We start from the raw sequence: 20217 nt of genomic DNA on the forward strand, positions 1-20217 counted from the left end.
GAGACATAACTCAGACCCTCATGCTGGCACGGCAACCTCACTGAGCACCTCCTAGCCCCCTGACATTAACTTTCACTACACTTACTAGCTCTTTATTTGTTCCATTAGTTGTCTCAGTTTTATGCTCATGATTGTGAGTAAATGAGTTAATAAATCAGCGTAAAGGATGACAAACAGATAAACAGCATGGGTGTAGGAATACTATCTGCATTATACAGCCATTTTCTGAGGCAGAATAAAGTTATCTAAGCCAAGAGTCATGACACAAGCTCCTAATGCCAGATAGCACATGGGAGGCAGAAGCAGGTAGACCTCTCTGAGTTTAAGGCCAGTCTGTTCTAAACAGTGAGTTCCATGCAGGGTTATATAATGAGACTTTGACTTTCTCTTCTCTCTCTCACAAAAGTTATTCAGAAAATGCTGTATTTTCTCATACATGCCCCTTTAAATGAACATTAATGAGTCCTAAATTTTTTCCTGGATATTTTATTTCTAAGTGTGTGTGTGTCTGTGTGTGTGTGTGTGTGTGTGTGTGTCTGTGTGTGTGTGTGTGTGTGTGTGTATACACATGCACATGTGCATGCAGGTGTCCAAGGATCCCAGGGGCATTTTTCCCCTTGAAGCTACCCCACATGGGTGCTGGGAACTGAACCCAGGCTTTTTCAAGAGCCCTATGCACTCTTAACCATAGAGCCATCTCTCCAACCCCAAGAGTCCTATTTTTACCTTGACAAAAGAGGAGAGAAGCCGCCATGATACCAGACGAGAAAGCAGACATCCTCCGTCTGGCTAAGCTTTAATTAGCTGCATGGGTAAGAGTGTGCTAGTTTTCAGCTACTAGCATAGAACAACAGCAACACGCAGTGGGAAAGATGCTGTATTTATAAACTAAAACAATGTGCAGCTTAAAAGTACTGCCTTTATTCAGAACCAGAAAAAAATTTAAACCACACCATTATGAAAGTTTAAAAAAATACAGCACTCAATGCAATGAAATACATTTAATCATTTTTCAAAGACTTAAGGCAGATTTCTCACAGTTTACATGTGAGAACTTAGCTAGCATGATCCAAACTCAACTATCCATTTCTCATATCTTTCAATGTCTGCCGCTGATACTGACTTAGAAACTTTCTTTAAAGCCATTTCAAAATCCTCCATGGTGGTAGGCATATGCATTTCTTCTCTTGAAAGGTTTCGGATTTCTTCTGGGGTTAGACCCTCAATACGTCGTCTCATGGCCATCAAGGATGCGTCCCTAGGTTTTAAGTTTTTAAAAAAGCCCAAAGTGTTACTCTGATTGAAAAACAAAAACAAACCCAAACAAACAACAACAAAAAGCTGTTACGTTCTCTAAGATCTTACACACATTATATGCATTAAATCTTACCTTGGAAAACAAGGCCTGCTTTGAGTTGCTTTTTAGCAGTGCATCCTCCATAACGAAATAGCATACTAATCAATTCAAGTAATAAATGCTGAGTATAGTCCAAGATAAAGTAAAAAGGTACACTAAAGAAGCTTGAAATAGGGCTGGTGAGATAGTTCAGTGGTTATGAATACTGTCTGCTCTTCCAGAGGTCCTGAGTTCAGTTCCAGCAATAACATAGTGGCTCACAACCATAAGGAGATCTGATGCCCTCTTCTGGCATGCAGATGTACATGCAGGCAGAGCACTCTTATATTTAAAAATTCTGTACATAAAAATCAGGTCAGGCAAGGTTTCCCTTTTCCTTCTGTTATGGGGCTCTTAATTTTTTGTCCTCTGGATCACTCAGGGCTTGCACGTATTAGGCAAATGCTCTATAAGTGAGCTATATGCCCTGGATAATGTAGGTCATCTGCCTTAATATAAACACACTTGAGGTTTATGCTTACAGAAAGTGAGATACACACCTGCACACATTGGTAATGTCCGCACCTGAGTAACCTTCCATGTTTTCTGCTATGCTTGCAAGGTTAACGTCATCAGCCAATTCCAGCTCTCGCAGACTTATTCTTAACAGTTCTTCCCTGCCTTTTGCTAATGGGAGAAACACATTTGAAAATACGACTTCAGTGGGAACAGAATATTCTTTCTTTTGTTGAAGCTTTTGTAGGCATACGGTTATTGTATAATTCAAATGCGGATTTCTGTACCTCCCATATCTGGTTGCAGTTCTTGTTCTGAGAATCTCCTGTCTCAATGTTATAAACCCTGCTCCCCAGTTGTCTCCTGCTATGCCAATAATTCAGTTTACAGTGAATCACTGAGCAGGGGGGAGAACAAAGCTGGACTTCCTGCCATCCAGGGGAGGAGTTAAAGGAGGAAGTAGAGGACTGATCCACGGGAGAGGTCCAGGTGACATCAGGCTAGGAGCTGGAGCAGGGAAAGCTACAAAGTGCAAGCATCTCTGGGATGTACACTGGGAGGAAACCAGATTAGCTTGGAGGGTTAAGAACAGAGTAATGTAATAACTGCTCAGTTATTGTGTTGTGAAGCTTATTATTAAATAAAAAATATAAGAGTTGATTATTTTAATGCTAGCCAGGTTAAGAGAGAAACTGAGAAACAAGCATTTTTGCCTTGAACTCAAGAGATCTGCCTGCCTCTGCCTCCTGAGTGCTGGGATTAAAGGTGTGCACTATAATGCCCAGCTTCTGGTAGTTTTAAAGGTGGTCTCATAATGTAGCTCAGGCTGATCTCAAATTCACCATCCTCCTGTCTTAGCCCAAGAGTGCTGGATTTACAGGCATAAGTGACCACGTGCACCTCAAACCAGAGTACTAAGTCTTTGTTCCAAGTCTTGGAGCAAACTCACTTATCAAGTCATCAAGGCTCCCAGGTTCTAGATGTAGGTGAACAGCCACACAAGAAAAAAGCATGCATTTGCCTCTCCAAGGAAGGGTAGTATCAAATTAACTATAAAACTACTTGATGACTGCAGCCCCTAGAAAAGAAAGACTTATAATACCTGATGGTAAAGGAATATAGATTCTCTTCTCAAGACGCCGTCGTAAAGCCTCATCTATATCCCAGGGAAAATTAGTAGCTGCCAGAACCATAACCATTTTGGAAGGGTCATCATTTTCTGAGGCACCTCCAACACCTAAAAGGGTAGCAAGAATAAAAGCTACTGAATGGGATTCTTAAATTAAAGCTCAGTTCTTTACAGACCACGAAAACTGTGCACAGTGCAGTCTCCCAGCCTCCCTAAGACTCCTGTGAGTATGTGGCCCAAGGAAAATGAGGTTTTGCCGTGCACAAAAATATGACTGATAGAGGATTTAATGATAACACCAGCTCAACTCAATTATTTGCCAAATTATTTTTTTAAAAAAATCACAGCCAGGCGTGGTGGTACATGTCTTTAATCCCAGCACTCAGGGAGGCAGAGGCAGGCAGATTGCTGTGAGTTCAAGGGTAGCCTGGTCTACAAAGGAAATCCAGGACAGCCAAGGCTACACAGAGAAACTATCTGGAAAAACAAAAAAAGAGCACCATATGGCAGCTCACAATTGTAACTCCAGTTCCAGGGAGCACAACGCTGTCTTCTGACCCCCTCTGGCACCAGGAATGCACAAGACGCACAAACATAGATGAAAACAAAACACTCATAGGTATGTGTGAGTACACATATAACCTTTAAGGCCAATCTGTTTTCTTTTTCTTTCTACTTGAGTTCTGTGGCTAAACATAAGGGGTCAATATATATACCAAAGGTTGGTGTGTTGATGCCATTATTTCTGACATGTTACCCTCAAATATAACCATTTCCTGCTACTGATCTCATGTCCTAAGTGCACGCCCCTATCGTCCACCTGGAGTCCCAGCACATACTGCGTGTGCTGGGCTAGCACTACAGATAAGAGCTGGACTGACTGGAAGAGCGTACACAGCCATCACCCATGCCAAGCTCATCCAAATACAGACATGTACGTACCATCCATCTGAACCAGCAGCTCAGCCTTCACCCTTCGGCTTGCTTCATGCTCTTCAGAAGTTCCTCGGCGGCTGCAAATGGAATCTATCTCATCAATAAATATGGTAGCTGGAGAGTAAAATCGAGCCTAAAGGATGAAACCAAGCAATACCAGGTTTTAGGGGTTTGATTTTTCTTATTTAAAAATAATCTGAGGCTAAGACTACAACCTCGTGATAGAGTACTTTTCTAGTACGTTTAAGGCCCACTATCACAGAAATAATTTATAGATTAGAAACTGGGAGACATCAAGCTGGAAAATGGCTCTGCAGAGAACCTGAGCGCAGTTCCCAGCATCCACATGGGCAGCTCATAACTTTGTGTAACTCCAGTTGCAGTGATCTGACACCCTGTTCTGGCCTTTGGGAACCAGCACACACATGGTACACAGAACATACATACATAGAAAATAGAAATAAGCAAATCTTATATGGCTCAGTGGTTAAGAGCACTGACTGCTCTTCCAGAGGTCCTGAGTTCAATTCCCAGCAACCACATGGTGGCTCACAACCATCTATACTGAGATCTGATGCCCTCTTCTGGACTTCAGGTGTATGTGCAGGCAGAGCATTGTATACATAATAATAAATAAATATTAAACAAAACAAAGCCAAACCACCAGAAAACAGCTGAAGAGGCTGCCATATTACACCTTTTTGCATATATAAAAGGACAATTTGCAGGTGTTCACCTGCTTTGCACCATGTGGGTCCCAGAGGTCAAATTCAGGTTCACAAGCTTGGTGGAACCACTGAACAATCTTGTTGTCCCGTCTTTTTTCTTTTTTGGACACAGGGACTAATGAATCCCAGATGTTCTCAATGTGCTATGTGCCTCTAGATGACCTTGAGCTCATTTACACTGTTGGAATTTCAGATGAGGACCATCAAACAAACACATCTCTGAAACAGCTTCTAATAAAAACATAGACATCTTTTTCTACTATATAATTAAACTGGCTCTCAAAAAACGTGTGTGCATGTATGTGTGGTGTGTGCGCAGGTGTGGGTGTGCATGTTATCGTGTACCCTATTAATGATATGACCAACGGTGGGAGGACATTCTCAAGTTCAACAGCAAGCTTGGCTGAAACCGTTCCTGTACATTATAGAGTCCATCTAGTAGAGAAAGTCTAAGTAGATGGCCTTTTTATTTTATTTATTTATTTAGGTTTTTCGAGACAGGATTTCTCAGTGTAGCCTTAACTGGCCTGGACTCGCTTTGTAGACCAGGCTGGCCTCAAACTCATACGCCTGCCTCTGTCTCCCCAAGTCCTAGGATTACAGGCGTCCACCACTGCACCTTGCAAGGAGGCAGTTTTTAAACAGGCTCTTAATGGCTTAGTAGCAATATGATGGAGAATCTCTGATAATTTTGAAAAAAACAAAAAACAAATCAAACAACAAAAACAAAAAAACCACCCCCAAAAAACAATGTTTCCAATGCTGGCGAGAAAAGGGGAAAGTGTACTGCCAATATCTCAAAATTAAGAGAACTAAGCTTAAATTGTCTGGGTTCAGATTCCTTATTGGTCACTTTCCTAGCTGTTAGCACCAGTAGAGTCCTCCCTTTCTGTGCCTTCATTACTTTATTTAGAAGACACTAAAATACACCTCACAGGCTTGGGAGATGGCTTAATTGGGAAAATGCAATGCAATGCAAGGACCTGGGATCAATCCCTAGCATTCATGTAAAAAAAAAAAAAGAAAGAAAGAAAGAAAAAAGAAAGAAAAGAAAAGAAAAAAGAAAAATACTGGTTGTAGTAGTGTGTCTTGTAATCCCAGAGCTAGGGAGGCAGAGATAGGCACATCCTTGGGGCACTGTACTGCCTAATCGCTAATCGCATTGTTCAGTCCCAAGCCAGTGAGAGACATTATCTCAAAACTCAAGGTGGCTATCACCTGAGATAAGGCCTCAAAGATTGACCTGTGGCCTCCACATGCATATCATACTTAGATCTTTGCACACATAAACTCACATGCACACACACAAATGCAGTTTGCCTCTGTGATATCATAAACTGATACAAGTAAATTGTTTTAATATAAATCCTGACTCATTGGTACTTGATGTTATCTGTTACTGTTTAAGCACCCCACCCCACCCCCAGTCAGAGTTTCTGTGTAGCCTTGGCTATGCTGGATCTTGCTTTGTAGACCAGGCTGGCCTCAAACTCAGAAATCAACCTGCCTCTGCCTCACCAGTGCTGGGATTAAAGGTGTAAATCACCATTGAATGTTTTCAAGTGAGTTTTATATTGGTGTAAACTAACTTCTGTGGGAAGAGGCTTCCTCCTAAATGCTGGCTTGCATCATTCTTTTCTCCAAACCCAGGACCTTGAGCACGCTCTCCACTTACAGCCCTGTTTCCATACTGAGCTTTACCAAGGCATATCAGAAGCATTTCTTTACTGGCTTCCTTGGAGCTGTTTGGGAAAAACCCTAACCATCATTAAATAAATCCCTTTTCAACTCTAAAGAGCATGCTACTTGAGTGACAGATGAGCACTGGCTGAGTCACAGGCCAGTGCCTGTAGTTTTGGCATTCGAGCCCTTGTAATCCAGAGTTAGGGTCCAGATTTAAAGTGGACTCCCTCCATCCTAACCCTCCCACCTCTCTTGTAACCTGAGATGATATGCTTTCTGTCATCTGTGTTTAGAGACAGGGACTTGGCTGTATACTCCTGGCTTGCTGAAAACCCATGTCAATCCTACCTCGTCTGCTTGAATGCTGAGATGACAGGCGTGTGCCACTATGCCAGGTGGATGGTACTTCTTTTAACATGTTCTCATGATTGTGCATGAGATTCCCCCAGAATCTCTCCAAGTGAGTGCTGTACAGTGCTTAAGGCCTCTGTTCTAATTAATTATTGCTTTAGATTTTGAGATGGGGCCTCATATATCATAAGGTGGTTCAAACTCTGCATGTATCTGAGGGTGACATTTAACTTCTGATCCTTCAGTCAAGTCCCTATTTTATTATTTATTCTTTGAGGCCTTTATACAGTAGTACATCTTTATCATACTTTTCCTGTCCCCCAACTTCTTCCTCCCCGCTTTCTACCCACCCAATTTTATGCTCTTCCTTTCTCATTTCAAAACAGTTAAATATTTCCACTTTATTTTATGTGTATGGATGGGTTTTACCTGCATGTATGTCCTAGGAACCATGTGTATGCAGTACCTGAGGAGGCCACACTCCTCATTCCTCAGGACTGGGGCCGTAGACTATTGTGAGCTGTCATGAGGGTGCTGAGAACTAAATCCAGGTGCTCTAGAAGAGCAGCCAGTACTCTCGGCCATCTCTCCAGTCCCCTCTTTCTGTCTTAAAAAAGGAGAGGAGAAAAGAAGGAAAAGCTGGGCAGTGGTGGCGCACGCCTTTAATTCCAGCACCCGGGAGGCAGAGGCAGGTGGATCGCTGTGAGTTCAAAGCCAGCCTGGTCTACAAAGTAAGTCTAGGACAGCCAAGGTTACACAGAGAAACCCTGTCTTGGGAAAACCAAAACCAAAACCAAAGAAAAAAAAAAGCAAATGAAAATTTGTATATTAAACAGACTTAATAAGTGTTCTGCAAAAAGAATGAAATATAGAAAGAAAGAAAGAAAGAAAGGAAGGAAGGAAGGAAGGAAGGAAGGAAACTCAAAATAAGAACTGAAGAAAAGAATTCAAACGCTAGGGCATTAAACTCAAGACGGGCTGGAGAGATGTCTCAGTGGTTAAGAGTTGTTACTGCTCTTGTGGACAACTGGAGTTTAGTTCTGGACATTCAGCACTCTCTTCAGGTCTCCACAGGCACGCAATCATGTGCAGACACCCTCACACAGACAGATACAAAGGCACGCAGCTGAAGTGAAACCAAGGTCGTTGGCACAGCTGGTAAGACTGGAGGTGATCTAAGTTCCAGAGCTACGTAAGAGTCTCATCTTTGGCTTGTTAAGACACAGCACTTTACCATGTCATGAACAGCATGCTGTTTAACAAACATAATTATGGAGCTGGCAGGATGGCTGAAGCAGATAAAAGCACTTATTGAACAAGTGTTAGCCCTGGAATCCACATAAGGGTGGAAGGAATGAACCACATAAAACTGTCCTCTGATGTCTACTTGCATTTGGTGGTACGCATATGCCCCCACCCTATCATTCATACACACACACACACACACACACACACACACACACACACACACACACACACACACACACACAAACTTAAACCAAACAGCCATAATTATTTTAGACTCTTATAGCACATTAGTAATGCTAACCACCTCTGCAGGAAAGGAGACAAACAGAAACCCAAGTCACTCATAACCATAATCAAGTCCTAGGCAGAGTGTTATCCTATCCATGTAATAAAGCTGGATTTCTATTAGAGCTGTTTCAAACGTTACCATTTCAAACAGAAGACGAACAAGCTTCTCAGACTCCCCTCTGTATTTGGAAGTCAGGGTCGATGAGGAGACATTGAAGAATGTTGTCTTGCATTCTGTAGCAACTGCTTTAGCGAGGAGGGTTTTCCCAGTGCCAGGTGGGCCGACCATCAGGACTCCCTGTGGGGTACAACACTGTGAGCTAAGACTTCATCTGCCATTGCTATTTCCTCCCCTTTTGTTTTTGATTTTTTGAGGATGATGAAGATAAACCTGGCCTTGTCCTCCTGGGCTCTAATGATCATCCTTCTCCACTCCTTGCAGGAGGCGACTATCAGTGCACACCACCCTGTCAGGTGGGACAAGCTTGTCCTTGTTCTGACTATACTAAGTACCAAGTCTCACTAAATTCATATGTACCACTGTGTCAAAGAGCAAAGAGAAAAATGGATGCTATTTCATAACAATTTTTTTATTTTTTTATATAGCATCTCACTAATTTAGCCCTGGAACTCATTATGTAGACCAGGCTGGCCTCAAACTCTTAGAGCTCCACCTATCTCTGCTTCCCAAGTGCAGGAATTAAAAGTATATGCCGTAATATGAATGAATTAATAAAAAAAAAAAAGTATATGCCACTACTGGCACAAATACCTTTTCTATTACACAAAAGGAAGATAATCACATTTTAAAAATTGGAATTCAATTAAGAAATAAGGAAACAGATAATTATTAATTTGTTAATCATTACCAAAAGATTAACTATTAATAATTGATATGTTAAAGAAGCAGATAAAGGTTTACTGTTAACCCAGATTGTTTTAAATAGCTCCTTTTCACATTCCAGAATTTTTAAGAATATCCATTATGACACAAAAATATTGCTGAATTTGTGAAAAACAATTCCAAAACTACTATGACAAATTATGTGATATGACAAATAAAATGCATTAGCTAACTGGGCCATATGTACAGACAGAAGGTGATTCTGAGTGTGTTCTGTGTAGGTAGAATGATCCTCAACACTGTACTTACTCTGGGAACCTTGCATTAGCTTTTGATCAAAACAAAATTCTGAATAATACAACATAACAATTTTTATTTTAAAAATATTTTTTGACGAGCTGGTGTGGTGGCGCATGCCTTTAATCCCAGGACTAGGGAGGCAGAGGCAGGCGGATCGCTGTGAGTTCCAGGCCAGCCTGGTCTACACAGAGAAACCCTGTCTCCTCCCCCCAAAAATTGAGATTGGGCCTTACTCTAATCCAGTCTGTTTTAGACCTCACTATGTAGCCCAGGCTTACCTCAAACCCAAGGTGATCCTCCTGCCTCAGCTTCCTGAGTGCTGGGATTATAGGCTTGAGCTATAAACCTGGCTTAAATCTTCCCTTATTCCACTTCCTCTGCTATCAGTAAGCAATGGTTCTCCATAGCAGCACTGCCATTTACTCTGACAATGCCTCGGCATATAAACTTACTTTCCATGGTCTCCTAATGCCCTTAAAGAATTCTGGCATCCACATTGGTAACACCACTGCTTCCTTAAGCAGCTTTTTAGCTTCTACTAAATCAGCAATATCATCCCTGAAAGAAAAGATACTTTATCAGCCAACCCCTTAGATTACATATCCAATCCTCTATCATCACCAGCACAGGTTATATGCCACAGACAAAATGCTCACTCCTTCCTTGGGCACTGGAGAATACATACATGATTAGTCCTACCACACCAATCAGTGTACTCAGAGGCTTCAGTTCTTGGCAGTAATGGTTTTCAGTTTAACTTGTGAGAACGTACATCTCCTTCGTTCATTCTCTATGCTGCCAAGTTAGTGTAAAACCTGTGATGTGCTATGACCTAACTCAAGGTTTGAACATCTCCTTAACTAAAAAGCTTGGGCCATAAATGTTTCAGGTTGGGAATATTTGCATACACTTCACCAGATGAGCTGTTCAGATCAATTTTATCTAATACTCTCCAAACTTTGGAAGGGTAATGGCTTTGTGTGAAAAACTGTGACTAGAGGCTGGAGAGATGGCTCAGTGGTTAAGAGCAGTGACTGCTCTTCCAGAGGTCCTGAGTTCAATTCCTAGCAACCATCTATAATGTGACCTGATGCATACTATATACATGAAAAATAAATCTTTAAAAAAAATAAAAAAATAAAAACTGTGACTCAAGGCCTTAGGTAGGAGAAAAGAATGATACACTCAAACACAAAGGAGGAGCCTCTTCCCACAGAGGAGAGCAGTTTAACTCTACACTTGAAAATATATCCTACGGCCAGTGCTGGTGCAAGTCTTTATTGCTAGCCCTCAGGGCAAAGGCAGATGGATCTCTGAGCTGAGTCCAGCCTGGTCTACAGAGTGAGTTCCAGCACAGCCAAGGATACACAAAGAAACCCTGTCTCAAAAACAAAACAAACAAAAAAACCAGAGAGAAAGAAAAGGAGGGAGAGAGAGACAGAAAGACAGCCAACAAGAAAGAAAGAAAGAAAGAAAGAAAGAAAGAAAGAAAGAAAGAAAGAAAAAGAAGAAAATATATGCAATAACCAGGTGGTGGTAGCACACACCTTTCATCCTAGCACTCAGGGGGTAGAGGCAGTTGGACCTCTTGAGTTCCATGTCAGCCTGGTATACAACATAAATTCCAGGACAGCCAAGAGAACACAAAGAAACTCTGTATTGGAAAACAACAACGAAATGTGGATTTTGGTGCATTTTTGGACCTCTGATTTTCATGTTAGGGATGCTAAATTTGCATTTTATCTTTTAAAAAATTCGTTTATTTTTTTAAAATGTGCTTCGGTGTTTTGCCTGCATGTTTGTCTGTGGGAGGGTGTCAGATCTTGGAGTTACATAAGCTGACGATGGTTGCTGGGATTTGAACCCAGATCCTCTGGAAGAGCAGTTAGTGCTCTTAATGACTGAGCCATCTTTGTAGCCCCAGGCATCTTATAGCCACTAATGGCTTAGAAGAATGGCCATTAAAAAATAATAAACAGGGCATACAGCAGAGACAGCTCCTGTGCTTCCCACTCTACTAAGAGGCAGATGACAGAGTGAAAAGAATCATCAGCATCATTATGATGGTCTCCCCAGCCACTAGAATACCTACCATACTACTAGTGCATATAGCAGTATTATGAAAATATATTTTATTTTATAAGTATCAACTACTAAAATGTTTAATTATAAAAATACTCATTAATCATCAATATTGTAATAGGAAGTATGTAACAGAATATAGCTATATAACTTGTGGAAGAGTGAGCTTTTATAATATGTTGGGGGATGGTCTAATGTATTTTGATGCTAATTACTGCTTGCTGTCTCTGTGACCCACCTTTTGATTAATAAAAAGCCATCCCACCTGGGCAGGGCAGAGGAGAAAGAGGTGTGGCTAAGGTTCCCAGGTTTAGAGAGAGAGAGAGAGAGAGAGAGAGAGAGAGAGAGAGAGAGAGAGAGAGAGAGAGAGAGAGAGAGAGAAAGAAAGAGAGAGAGGATCTTGGGAAGAAAAAAGAGAGACCCCAAAGGAGGAAAGACCCAAGGGTCCCAAGAAGGGAAGAGAGGAAGGCCACCATGGGTTAAATGGAAGAGAAACATGAGGCAGGTGTGGATGGAGATTCAGCCCAGATGAAGAACATTAGCAAGTATTTGGGATTATGGAAGGGAGGGAGCTGATACAAGTTATTAGAAACGATGGCATGAGATTGGGGCAGCACTATGAGAAATAGTTTAGAAGATTGATATCTGCCCTCCCGAGGTTAACTAAGGCTATTTTAAAATATAACAAGTGTCTGTGTTTTAACTGATTGCTAGGCAGTTATACTAAAGTAATAATAACTATATGCCAGATAATAAACAATTATTAGGCCCTACAGATAATACAAATACATTAAAAACAACAATACTACACTGTTGTAAAAAGGTAAAGATCCCCCAAATTTACCTTGCCTACAAGATGTACAGGGATAAAGATAGAGCAGAAATTGAGGGAATGACCAACCAATGACTGGCCCTACTTGAGACCCACCCCACAGGAGAGCGCCAACCCCGACACTATTAATGATACTCTGCTATAGAAGGAGAGGGGAAGAGAGGGAAAAGGGGGGAAGGGTGAGAAGGGGAGGGGGAAAAGGGGAAGAGGGTGGGAGGATGAGACTGAGAAGAGAGGAGGGGGATGCAATCGAGATGTAAAGTGAATAAGCAAAAATTTAAAAAAAAGATATAGCTAAGCACAGTAGGCAGAGGCAAATGAAACTCTGTGAGCTCAAGGCCAGCCTGGTCTACAAAGCAAGTCCAGGACAGCCAAAGCTACAGAGAGAAACTCTGTCTCAGGAAAAATATATAGAGACAGATCTTTTATTAGATACAAATAAAGTTGAGAATCTTGTACTAATAAAAATCAAACAACATCTACCATAAGTTATACATGTAAACAAGATGCACACATTAAAAATCTCCACTTAGGGTTGGCAAGATGGCTCAGTACATGAAAGTGGTTACTGTACAAGCCAGAGGACCTGACCCTCAGAGCCCACAGAGATATGAAAGAGAGAACAGCATCCACAAAGTTGTCCTCTCCCATCTGTTGCACAGCCATGCTCCGCCCTATCATACATACACATAAAGTAAAAGTTTAAAACAAACAACAACCTTTTCCATTAGAAGGGGCCCAAGAGATGAAACTGTGTTATCTTTGTCCCACTTTGTCTATCACATGTTAAAACAATCTCCAGGAGCTGGGGATATTCAGTTGGCAGACAACTTGCCTCACATGTAAGAGACCCTGCACTCAATAACCAATATCACACACACAAACACAAACAAAACAGAGGCTGGCTCCTGCAGAATGGCAGGTTTGGTCACCAGCACTGACAATGAGGCTCACAAACATTCATAACACCAGTTCTAGGGAAACCACCCCATCTTCTTTCCTTCAAAGGCACTGTACACATGTGATACAATGACATGTATGCAGGCAAAACATCCATACACATGACATAATAAACTTCAAGATGCAAAACAATAATCTTAAAAATATAAATAAATATATTATTATATATAAAAATATAAATGAAACTTTAAAAATGTGGACTAGCCAGGCACGGTGGTACACACCTTTAATCCCAGCATTTGGGAGGCAGAGGCAGGTGGATTGCTCTGAGTTTGAGGCCAGTGTTGTCTACAAAGTGAGTCCAGGACAGCCAAGGCTATACAGAGAAACCCTGTCTCGAAAAACAAAAACAAACAAACAAATGAGCAAAAAATGTGGCCTAAGGACTGGGTGATGTGGTCAGCGGGTTTAGTGCCTGTGAAGCAGGCAGAGGTCCTGGAGTCCTCACCACCACCATGTGCATTGCGCATGGCAATGTGTGTCTGTCCCCTCAGCACTCAGCTAAGAGGACTAAAGTTCAATGGCACACTGGCTACGCCAGCCTGGTCTACAGGGAACCCTGTCTCAAAACAAACAAAAAGAAAACTCTCAAGACCACAAAGTGGCACAGCCTCAGTGGAACGAGGGTTTCCCCGCATGCGCTGCCTGCACTGTCCATCCTCTAGTTCTGTCCTCAACAGCAGATCTTAGCACATGACCAGCTTTTCTCTAGTTCTGCTTTCAAAACCATCAGCTCAATTACCTTGTGATGTGACTTACCACCGAACATTGGGATTCTGAGAAATTATATCTCTTTCCAAAGCTTCTACTAAGTCCTTGTCATATCCAGTGCTGTCAAATTTATTTGCCTCTGGTTCTGTAACTGCAGCAGGTGACTTGTTCTACATGAGGAAGTAAAAACAGCTTTTAATTGACTGAAAAGTATTATTTGGTTTTTGGCACGTGTGTGTATATATACACATACCCAATTTTTGGGGGAGAGGGGATAGATTGAGAGGGTCTCTCTATGTAGTCTTGGCTGGTCTGGAACTCACTATGTAGACCAGGCTGGCCTAAACTCAGAAAAATACACCAGCCTCCTCCTCCTGAGTGCTAGGATTAAAGGCATGTGCCACCACACCTGGCTTCAAAATTTTTTAAAGGGAAACTCCCCATGAACCCAAGGGCAGTCAAATGCTTCCTGATTGGTGACTAGAAACCCTACACATGCAGTAGATTCTACGGCAGATGTGGCAAACCGATGACTGAAACGGTGGTTCCCAGTGTTTCAAATCTTAATTTCTAAGGTTAACAAATGACTCATTTAATAATATCTTGTTTTGAGGGAAGCTGAAGAGACGGCTCAGTGGTAAGAGAACTGGCTGTTTTTCCAGAAGTTCTGAGTTCAACTCCCAGCAGCTACATGGCTATAACTGTAGTCCTATGGAATCCAATGCCCTCTTCTGGTGTGCAAGTGTACACACAGACAAAACATTCATATACATAAAAGAAATTATTTAAAATTTGTTTTCATTTGTTGTTGGCTGTGTGTGTGTGTGCCCCATATGTGTGCAACTGCCTACAGAGACCAAAAGAGTGTGGGATTCCCTGCAGCTGCAGCCCCTTCAGCTGTTTGTGAGCTCCCCATGTAGGTGTTGGAGCCTAATTCAGGAAGGGCAGCAAGTGCACTTTAACCTCTGAGCATCTCTCCAGACCCAACCTTCTCCTTGAAGGCAGCAATATTTACCTTTTCCTCTCTTCCTTTATTCTGGTCTTTCTTTTCACGACTACGAACAGCTTTCCCTCTGTCATTGTGAAGATTCTGTGCAGATGGACGATACGCTCTGACCACTGTGCCTGGGCGGTTACTGTGTGGTTTCGGGTCACTATAGTGAGAAGACTGGCGTTTCCTAGGTCCTGGTGAGGGTCTATACAACACAAGATCATTAAAATTATGCTGATTCCTGAAGGAGCCGGTATACACAGAGAACTAACGCAAAAACTGCACACAACAGGGTAACAAGCTTCAGGATGCTGAAACCCAGGATCTAAAATGTCAATCTGACATGGCTGCTATGGCCAGTGACAGGAATGCAGTACCACCCTACTTTACAAACAACTAAAAGAAAGAAAAAATCACTTCCACCTAGGACATCACTGTACATCAAGCCGAGTCTGAGTGCTGGGAAGTGAAGAGCAATTATCAGAGAATACTGTTCTAGCACAGCACCCAGCACACAACAACAGCGCTGGGTTTCTTCTACTCACAGCCACACATGCAATCACTGGGGTTCACTTAGAACACATCATAATTCTCAGTGTTTAACTAACGGTTGTAATAATCTCCCATTCTAAGAGACTATGTGGTACATGCCCTTTAAGTCCAGCATTTGAAAGGCAGAGGAATGTGCATCACTGTGCGTTAGAGGCCAGGCATACATAGCAATCCCAGGTCAGGGCTACATAGTGAGACCTTGCTTCAAAATAAAAAAGACAAAAAAAAGGTGGTGGTTGCAGAGATGGCTTAGCGGGTAAGAGCAGTTGCTGCTTTTGCTGAGGACCTGGATTCTCAGTTTCTAGGATCCACAAAGTGGCTCACAGCCGCCTGTGACTCCACTCCCAGAATCCAGCGTCTGTTCCTAGCTTCGGCAGGCACCAGGCACACAGGTGGCAGACATGTACATGCAGACAAAACATTCATACACATTAAGTAGGTAAAGAAAAATAAATACTAGTAGAAATTGCAAAAACTAACGAAAGGTGCCTTATGATCATATATACTCCACTTGTTTCATTTTGATTTCAGGGGCAGAATTCAGGCCTCTATATTTACTGGCTCATTTATGTGGGATGAATAAAAACACACAAAACCCCAAAAGAACATAATGGAAAGAACATATCATCAAGTGGCTCGGGCTCTACACGTCAACACAAGGAAGGTATGCTGTCTAACATCAGTGCACCTTAGTTGTTTTTACTATAGAAAAAATAAAACATGGCTTATTGGAAGATTTATTATGAGAAATAAATGATCCATACAGCCTAGACAATACTCAGAAATCTACACATGTTCAATATGAACAGCCAGTTTTTACAAAATACAACAAACACTTAAAGAAGCAATGACAGAATATTTAAACTGAGCCAGTTAGGAGACAAAGAATGAAGTCATAGTGTTCTTCCCAGACAGCCAAAACATTTCATATATTTAAAGCCATAATACAAAAAGGAAATCTATTATGTGAAACAAGTAACGAACATCTACAAAAACGCTTGTCACTTAAGTATATAGTGACACTAAGCATGGTTAGCTAGGAACAGCATTGTAGTAAACAGCAATTTCACTCATTGTTTTGGTTTGGTTTGGTTTATGTTTTGTTTTTCAAGACACGGTTTCTCTGCGTGGCTGGCTGTGCTGGAACTCTCTCTGTAGAGCAGGTTGACCTCAAACTCACAGAGATCCACCTGCCTCTGCCTCCTAAGTGCTGGGATTACAGGCGTGTGCCACCACCACCACCACCACCTGGTACTTGATTGATTATTCATTTGCTTACTTGATAGAAGAAAGAAAGCAGGGGGTGCAAATAAAAGGAAAACCAAGCAGGCTAAAAAACCTGTCAGTCTAACTAACTCCCTCAATTTACTTAAGGAAAATAATCTGAGTTCTAGACAGTTTTCTAATAGCCACAGAGAGTGAAGACTTCAGTTCCCAGACGCTCTTAGTCCCTAAGACAACTGAGCCCTCTGCTTTCAGCCCACATACCAAAGCCTAGTTCTAGCTAACTTCCATCTAAACATGATACCCATTTACACAACTCTGAAAGGCCATTTCAGTGTAAAGTTCCCACCTAGCCCTGTCCCCAGCAACCCCACCCTTCTCCTAGATATGGACCTAGGCCAGGGTGTCAGCTTCTTGGACTAATTCTTAGCAATTATGCACTTACCGTCGTTCGACAGGAACAGGCAGGGACCAGACTTCTCCTTCAGAAGCCGGAAGCTCATGCTGCGCAGCTTTCAAAGGAGTGCTGTCCAGTTTAAAGCTCTCAAGTGTTTTCATGATATCCTTAACATGCTTAGCTTCCACATTTATTTCCTGCCAAACCTAGTTTCAAAAAAAGAAAACTACTCTAAATGTCCTTAATAAATCACTGCCCAGGTTAAATTTAGGATTACTTTCTATGTGAGTAGCCTCCATCAGATCACATCAAACATCTTCACAAAACTCTAACGATTCTTTAATTTTCTGGTTTTAACTGGAAATTAACTCTGAAAGAATGACTTAAAACGCTGTCTAAGGGGCTGGAGAAGTGTCTCAGAGGGCAAGAGGCTATACACACAGTGCCCGCATAGCAGCTCACAGCCATCTGTACTCCAGTTCCTAGGGATCTGATGCCCTCTTCTGGCCTCATTGGACAATGTATGTACCTTGTGCACAGACATACATGCAGGCAAAACACTTAAATACAAAATAAATACAAAATAAAAATAAATCTTTTAATACAAATCCTGGCTAAATTGCTATCAATTGAAAGGTCAGTTGCAATTTTCAAATTTGGCAAAAATCAAATTGTAACAAGTTGCCCTTTGATGCTTTACTATTTAATTAACTGATTTTGATTTTTAACAAGGTCCCGTGAGTATTGTACAGTGGCCTCGAATTCATCATCCTCTGCCTGAGCCACCAAAGTGCTGGGATTGCAGGTATGCATCACCTTATTGGGCTTAGTTAAGTTTTACATCCACAACTAAGTTCCATTACATGTGGTCATGGCACAATATTCTGAATGTATTTAACACTACTTAACCATACAGTTAAAGTGACTTTTTTTTTTTACTTATTTATTTTTAAAGTATGTCTCCCTCCTGGTATCATAAACATGGAGCGTCAGATTGAAGGAAAAGTTCATTTCAAAAAGAGGCTACTGCTGTCTAAGCATTACAGACAAAGGTGGTGCCATATTTAAAAAGCAGCCAGGAACTCGTATTTCACGCTTAACAGAACCCTCATTTCTGTAACATTCTTTCCTGTTACAACAGTTGAACCCTGGTAAGTGCTTCCATAATCTAGATTTGTAAGTTCCATGTAAGTTCCAACTGTAATTTTCTTCTGTTCCTTGGTGTCTAAAATTCCTTAAATGGGATTCAAATATGATCAGCTTTGTAAAGTTCTATAGGAAAAAAGATTCTTCAAGAATTTGCACCGGGTGTGGTGACGCATGTCTTTAATCCTAGCACTTGGGAGGCAGAGGCAGGTGTATCGCTGTGAGTTCGAGGCCAGCCTGGTCTACAAAGTGAGTCCAGGACAGCCAAGGCTACACAGAGAGACCCTGTTTTGGAAAACAAAACAAAACAAAAAACAAAAACAACAACAACAACAACAACAAAAATCCATGTAATAAAATTATACTCTCCAAGGCCTGGTGGTGGTGGTGCATGCTTTTAATCCCAGCACTCAGGAGGCAGATGCAGGTGAATCTCGGTGAGTTTGAGGCCAGCATGATCTACAAAGATACTTCTAGGACAGCTAAGGCTATATAAAGAAACACTGTCTCAAAGAAACAAAAAACAAAACAAAACAAAAAAAAAACCCAACCAAAACAAACAAACACCCCCCCCCAACAAATAAACAAAATAATGCTATACTCTCTGAATGTGTGTACAGCACTGGAAGTTAATCTAAGTTCTCTGAAAATTAAACATGTAGTCACAGTTCTTACCTGCTGCCACTTCTGCTGGAGGTACGTGTCTTTGACTGAGTATAGATACTTGTTAATTTGGTCAAGAACTCCCTGGTAATAGACCATTGCAGAGTCATAGTTTCCCAGCAATGCATATTCACGAGCCAGTTTTACATTCTCACTAATCATTAGAAGACTCATGCTCATGTGTAAGCTAAGAAAAGAAGAAAGAAGAAACATTTTCATGTTATACATCTTGTAAAAGTAAGTACAAAGCTCTTTAAAAACTATGCTTTGTAGGATACCTCTAAGAAGGAAGTTTACATGGGGCCAGTGAGACAATTCAGATCACCCAACTTTAATCCAATGAACTCAAGTAAAGGTGAAACAAGAAAATCAAATTTCCTAACTTCCACATACACAGATACACTTAATCTACATCGACAAAATAACAAATTTTAAAAAGAATTTGTTTATTTTATATGTATTGAGTAATTTGTCTTTTGTATGTTTATGTACCATGTACATGCAGTGTGTGCAGAGGGCAGGAGAAGGTGTTTGGTAACTCTGGGACTAGAGCGACAGCTGTGAGCCACAGTGCTGGTGCTGAGAACTGAGCCAAGCCCTCGGGAAAAACAGCCAGTGCTCTTGACCACTGAGCCATTGCTCCAGTCTGAACAATTTTTTAAAAATTAAGTTTACAATAATAACACATGTGACACCATCTCTACAATCACACCTACAATTTCCATCCTTAAGGAAACATCTTGGGTATGGCTTAGCTTTTGATCCTAGAGCTTTCTGTTTACTGTAAACAAGTACTTGTGGTGTGGCTCAGCCCTAGCACACTCCTTTAATCCAAGAGCTACATAAAGTTAACCCTAGGTCAAGAGTTAGAAAAAGCAACCAGATTAACAGGAAGTGAACATGGGAAGGGAAGTCCTGAAGACAAATAGAGAGACACGCAGGAAGTAGAAAGGGGACACTGAGTTGAAGGGCATTTAAGACAGCATGGAGATGTGAGCTGAGTAAGAAGGGCTTTTTCCTTCTAGGACATCAGCTGAGTGGAAAGTCAGCAGGTGCTTTCTCTACCTCTCTGAGCTAGTAAGTTTTCACTCCAGAATCTGGCTCCTGAGCCTTCATTGGTGAAACTGAACAATTGGGATTGTGTTTACAAAACAACATGCCTGTAATCACAGCTACTTGGGAGCTGAGGCAGCAGGATCACAAGTTTGAGGCCAGTCTGGCTTCACAGCAAGTTCAATGTGAGCCTGAGCAAGTCAGTCAAACCACATATCTGAGTAAACAAACAAGCAAAAATGTGGGT

The 20217-nt window shown here is 41.5% G+C and overlaps 1 protein-coding gene across 2 annotated transcripts in view; it reads right to left on the minus strand.

The window, feature by feature from the left end:
* Nucleotides 1–899: 899 nt before the first annotated feature.
* KATNA1 (katanin catalytic subunit A1) overlaps nucleotides 900–20217 on the minus strand; it is a 29706-nt gene continuing 10388 nt past the window's right edge. Inside the window, exons 2-11 of one of the 2 annotated variants that reach the window (XM_084777994.1) lie at nucleotides 18930–19104; nucleotides 17157–17314; nucleotides 14960–15140; nucleotides 13993–14114; nucleotides 9812–9917; nucleotides 8355–8513; nucleotides 3924–4050; nucleotides 2955–3089; nucleotides 1897–2023; nucleotides 900–1258 (exon numbers count right to left, since the gene is read on the minus strand). In XM_084777994.1, coding sequence (XP_084634120.1) covers nucleotides 1060–1258; nucleotides 1897–2023; nucleotides 2955–3089; nucleotides 3924–4050; nucleotides 8355–8513; nucleotides 9812–9917; nucleotides 13993–14114; nucleotides 14960–15140; nucleotides 17157–17314; nucleotides 18930–19097 — 1482 coding nt within the window. In that variant the 5' untranslated portion in view covers nucleotides 19098–19104 and the 3' untranslated portion in view covers nucleotides 900–1059. The remainder of the gene's footprint in view (nucleotides 1259–1896; nucleotides 2024–2954; nucleotides 3090–3923; nucleotides 4051–8354; nucleotides 8514–9811; nucleotides 9918–13992; nucleotides 14115–14959; nucleotides 15141–17156; nucleotides 17315–18929; nucleotides 19105–20217) is intronic. The other variant, XM_084777995.1, reaches the window with a different exon arrangement.

The sequence above is a fragment of the Acomys minous genome (genome assembly GCF_964271855.1).
Source record: "Acomys minous genome assembly, chromosome: 3".
In the NCBI taxonomy this organism is placed as follows: domain Eukaryota; kingdom Metazoa; phylum Chordata; class Mammalia; order Rodentia; family Muridae; genus Acomys; species Acomys minous.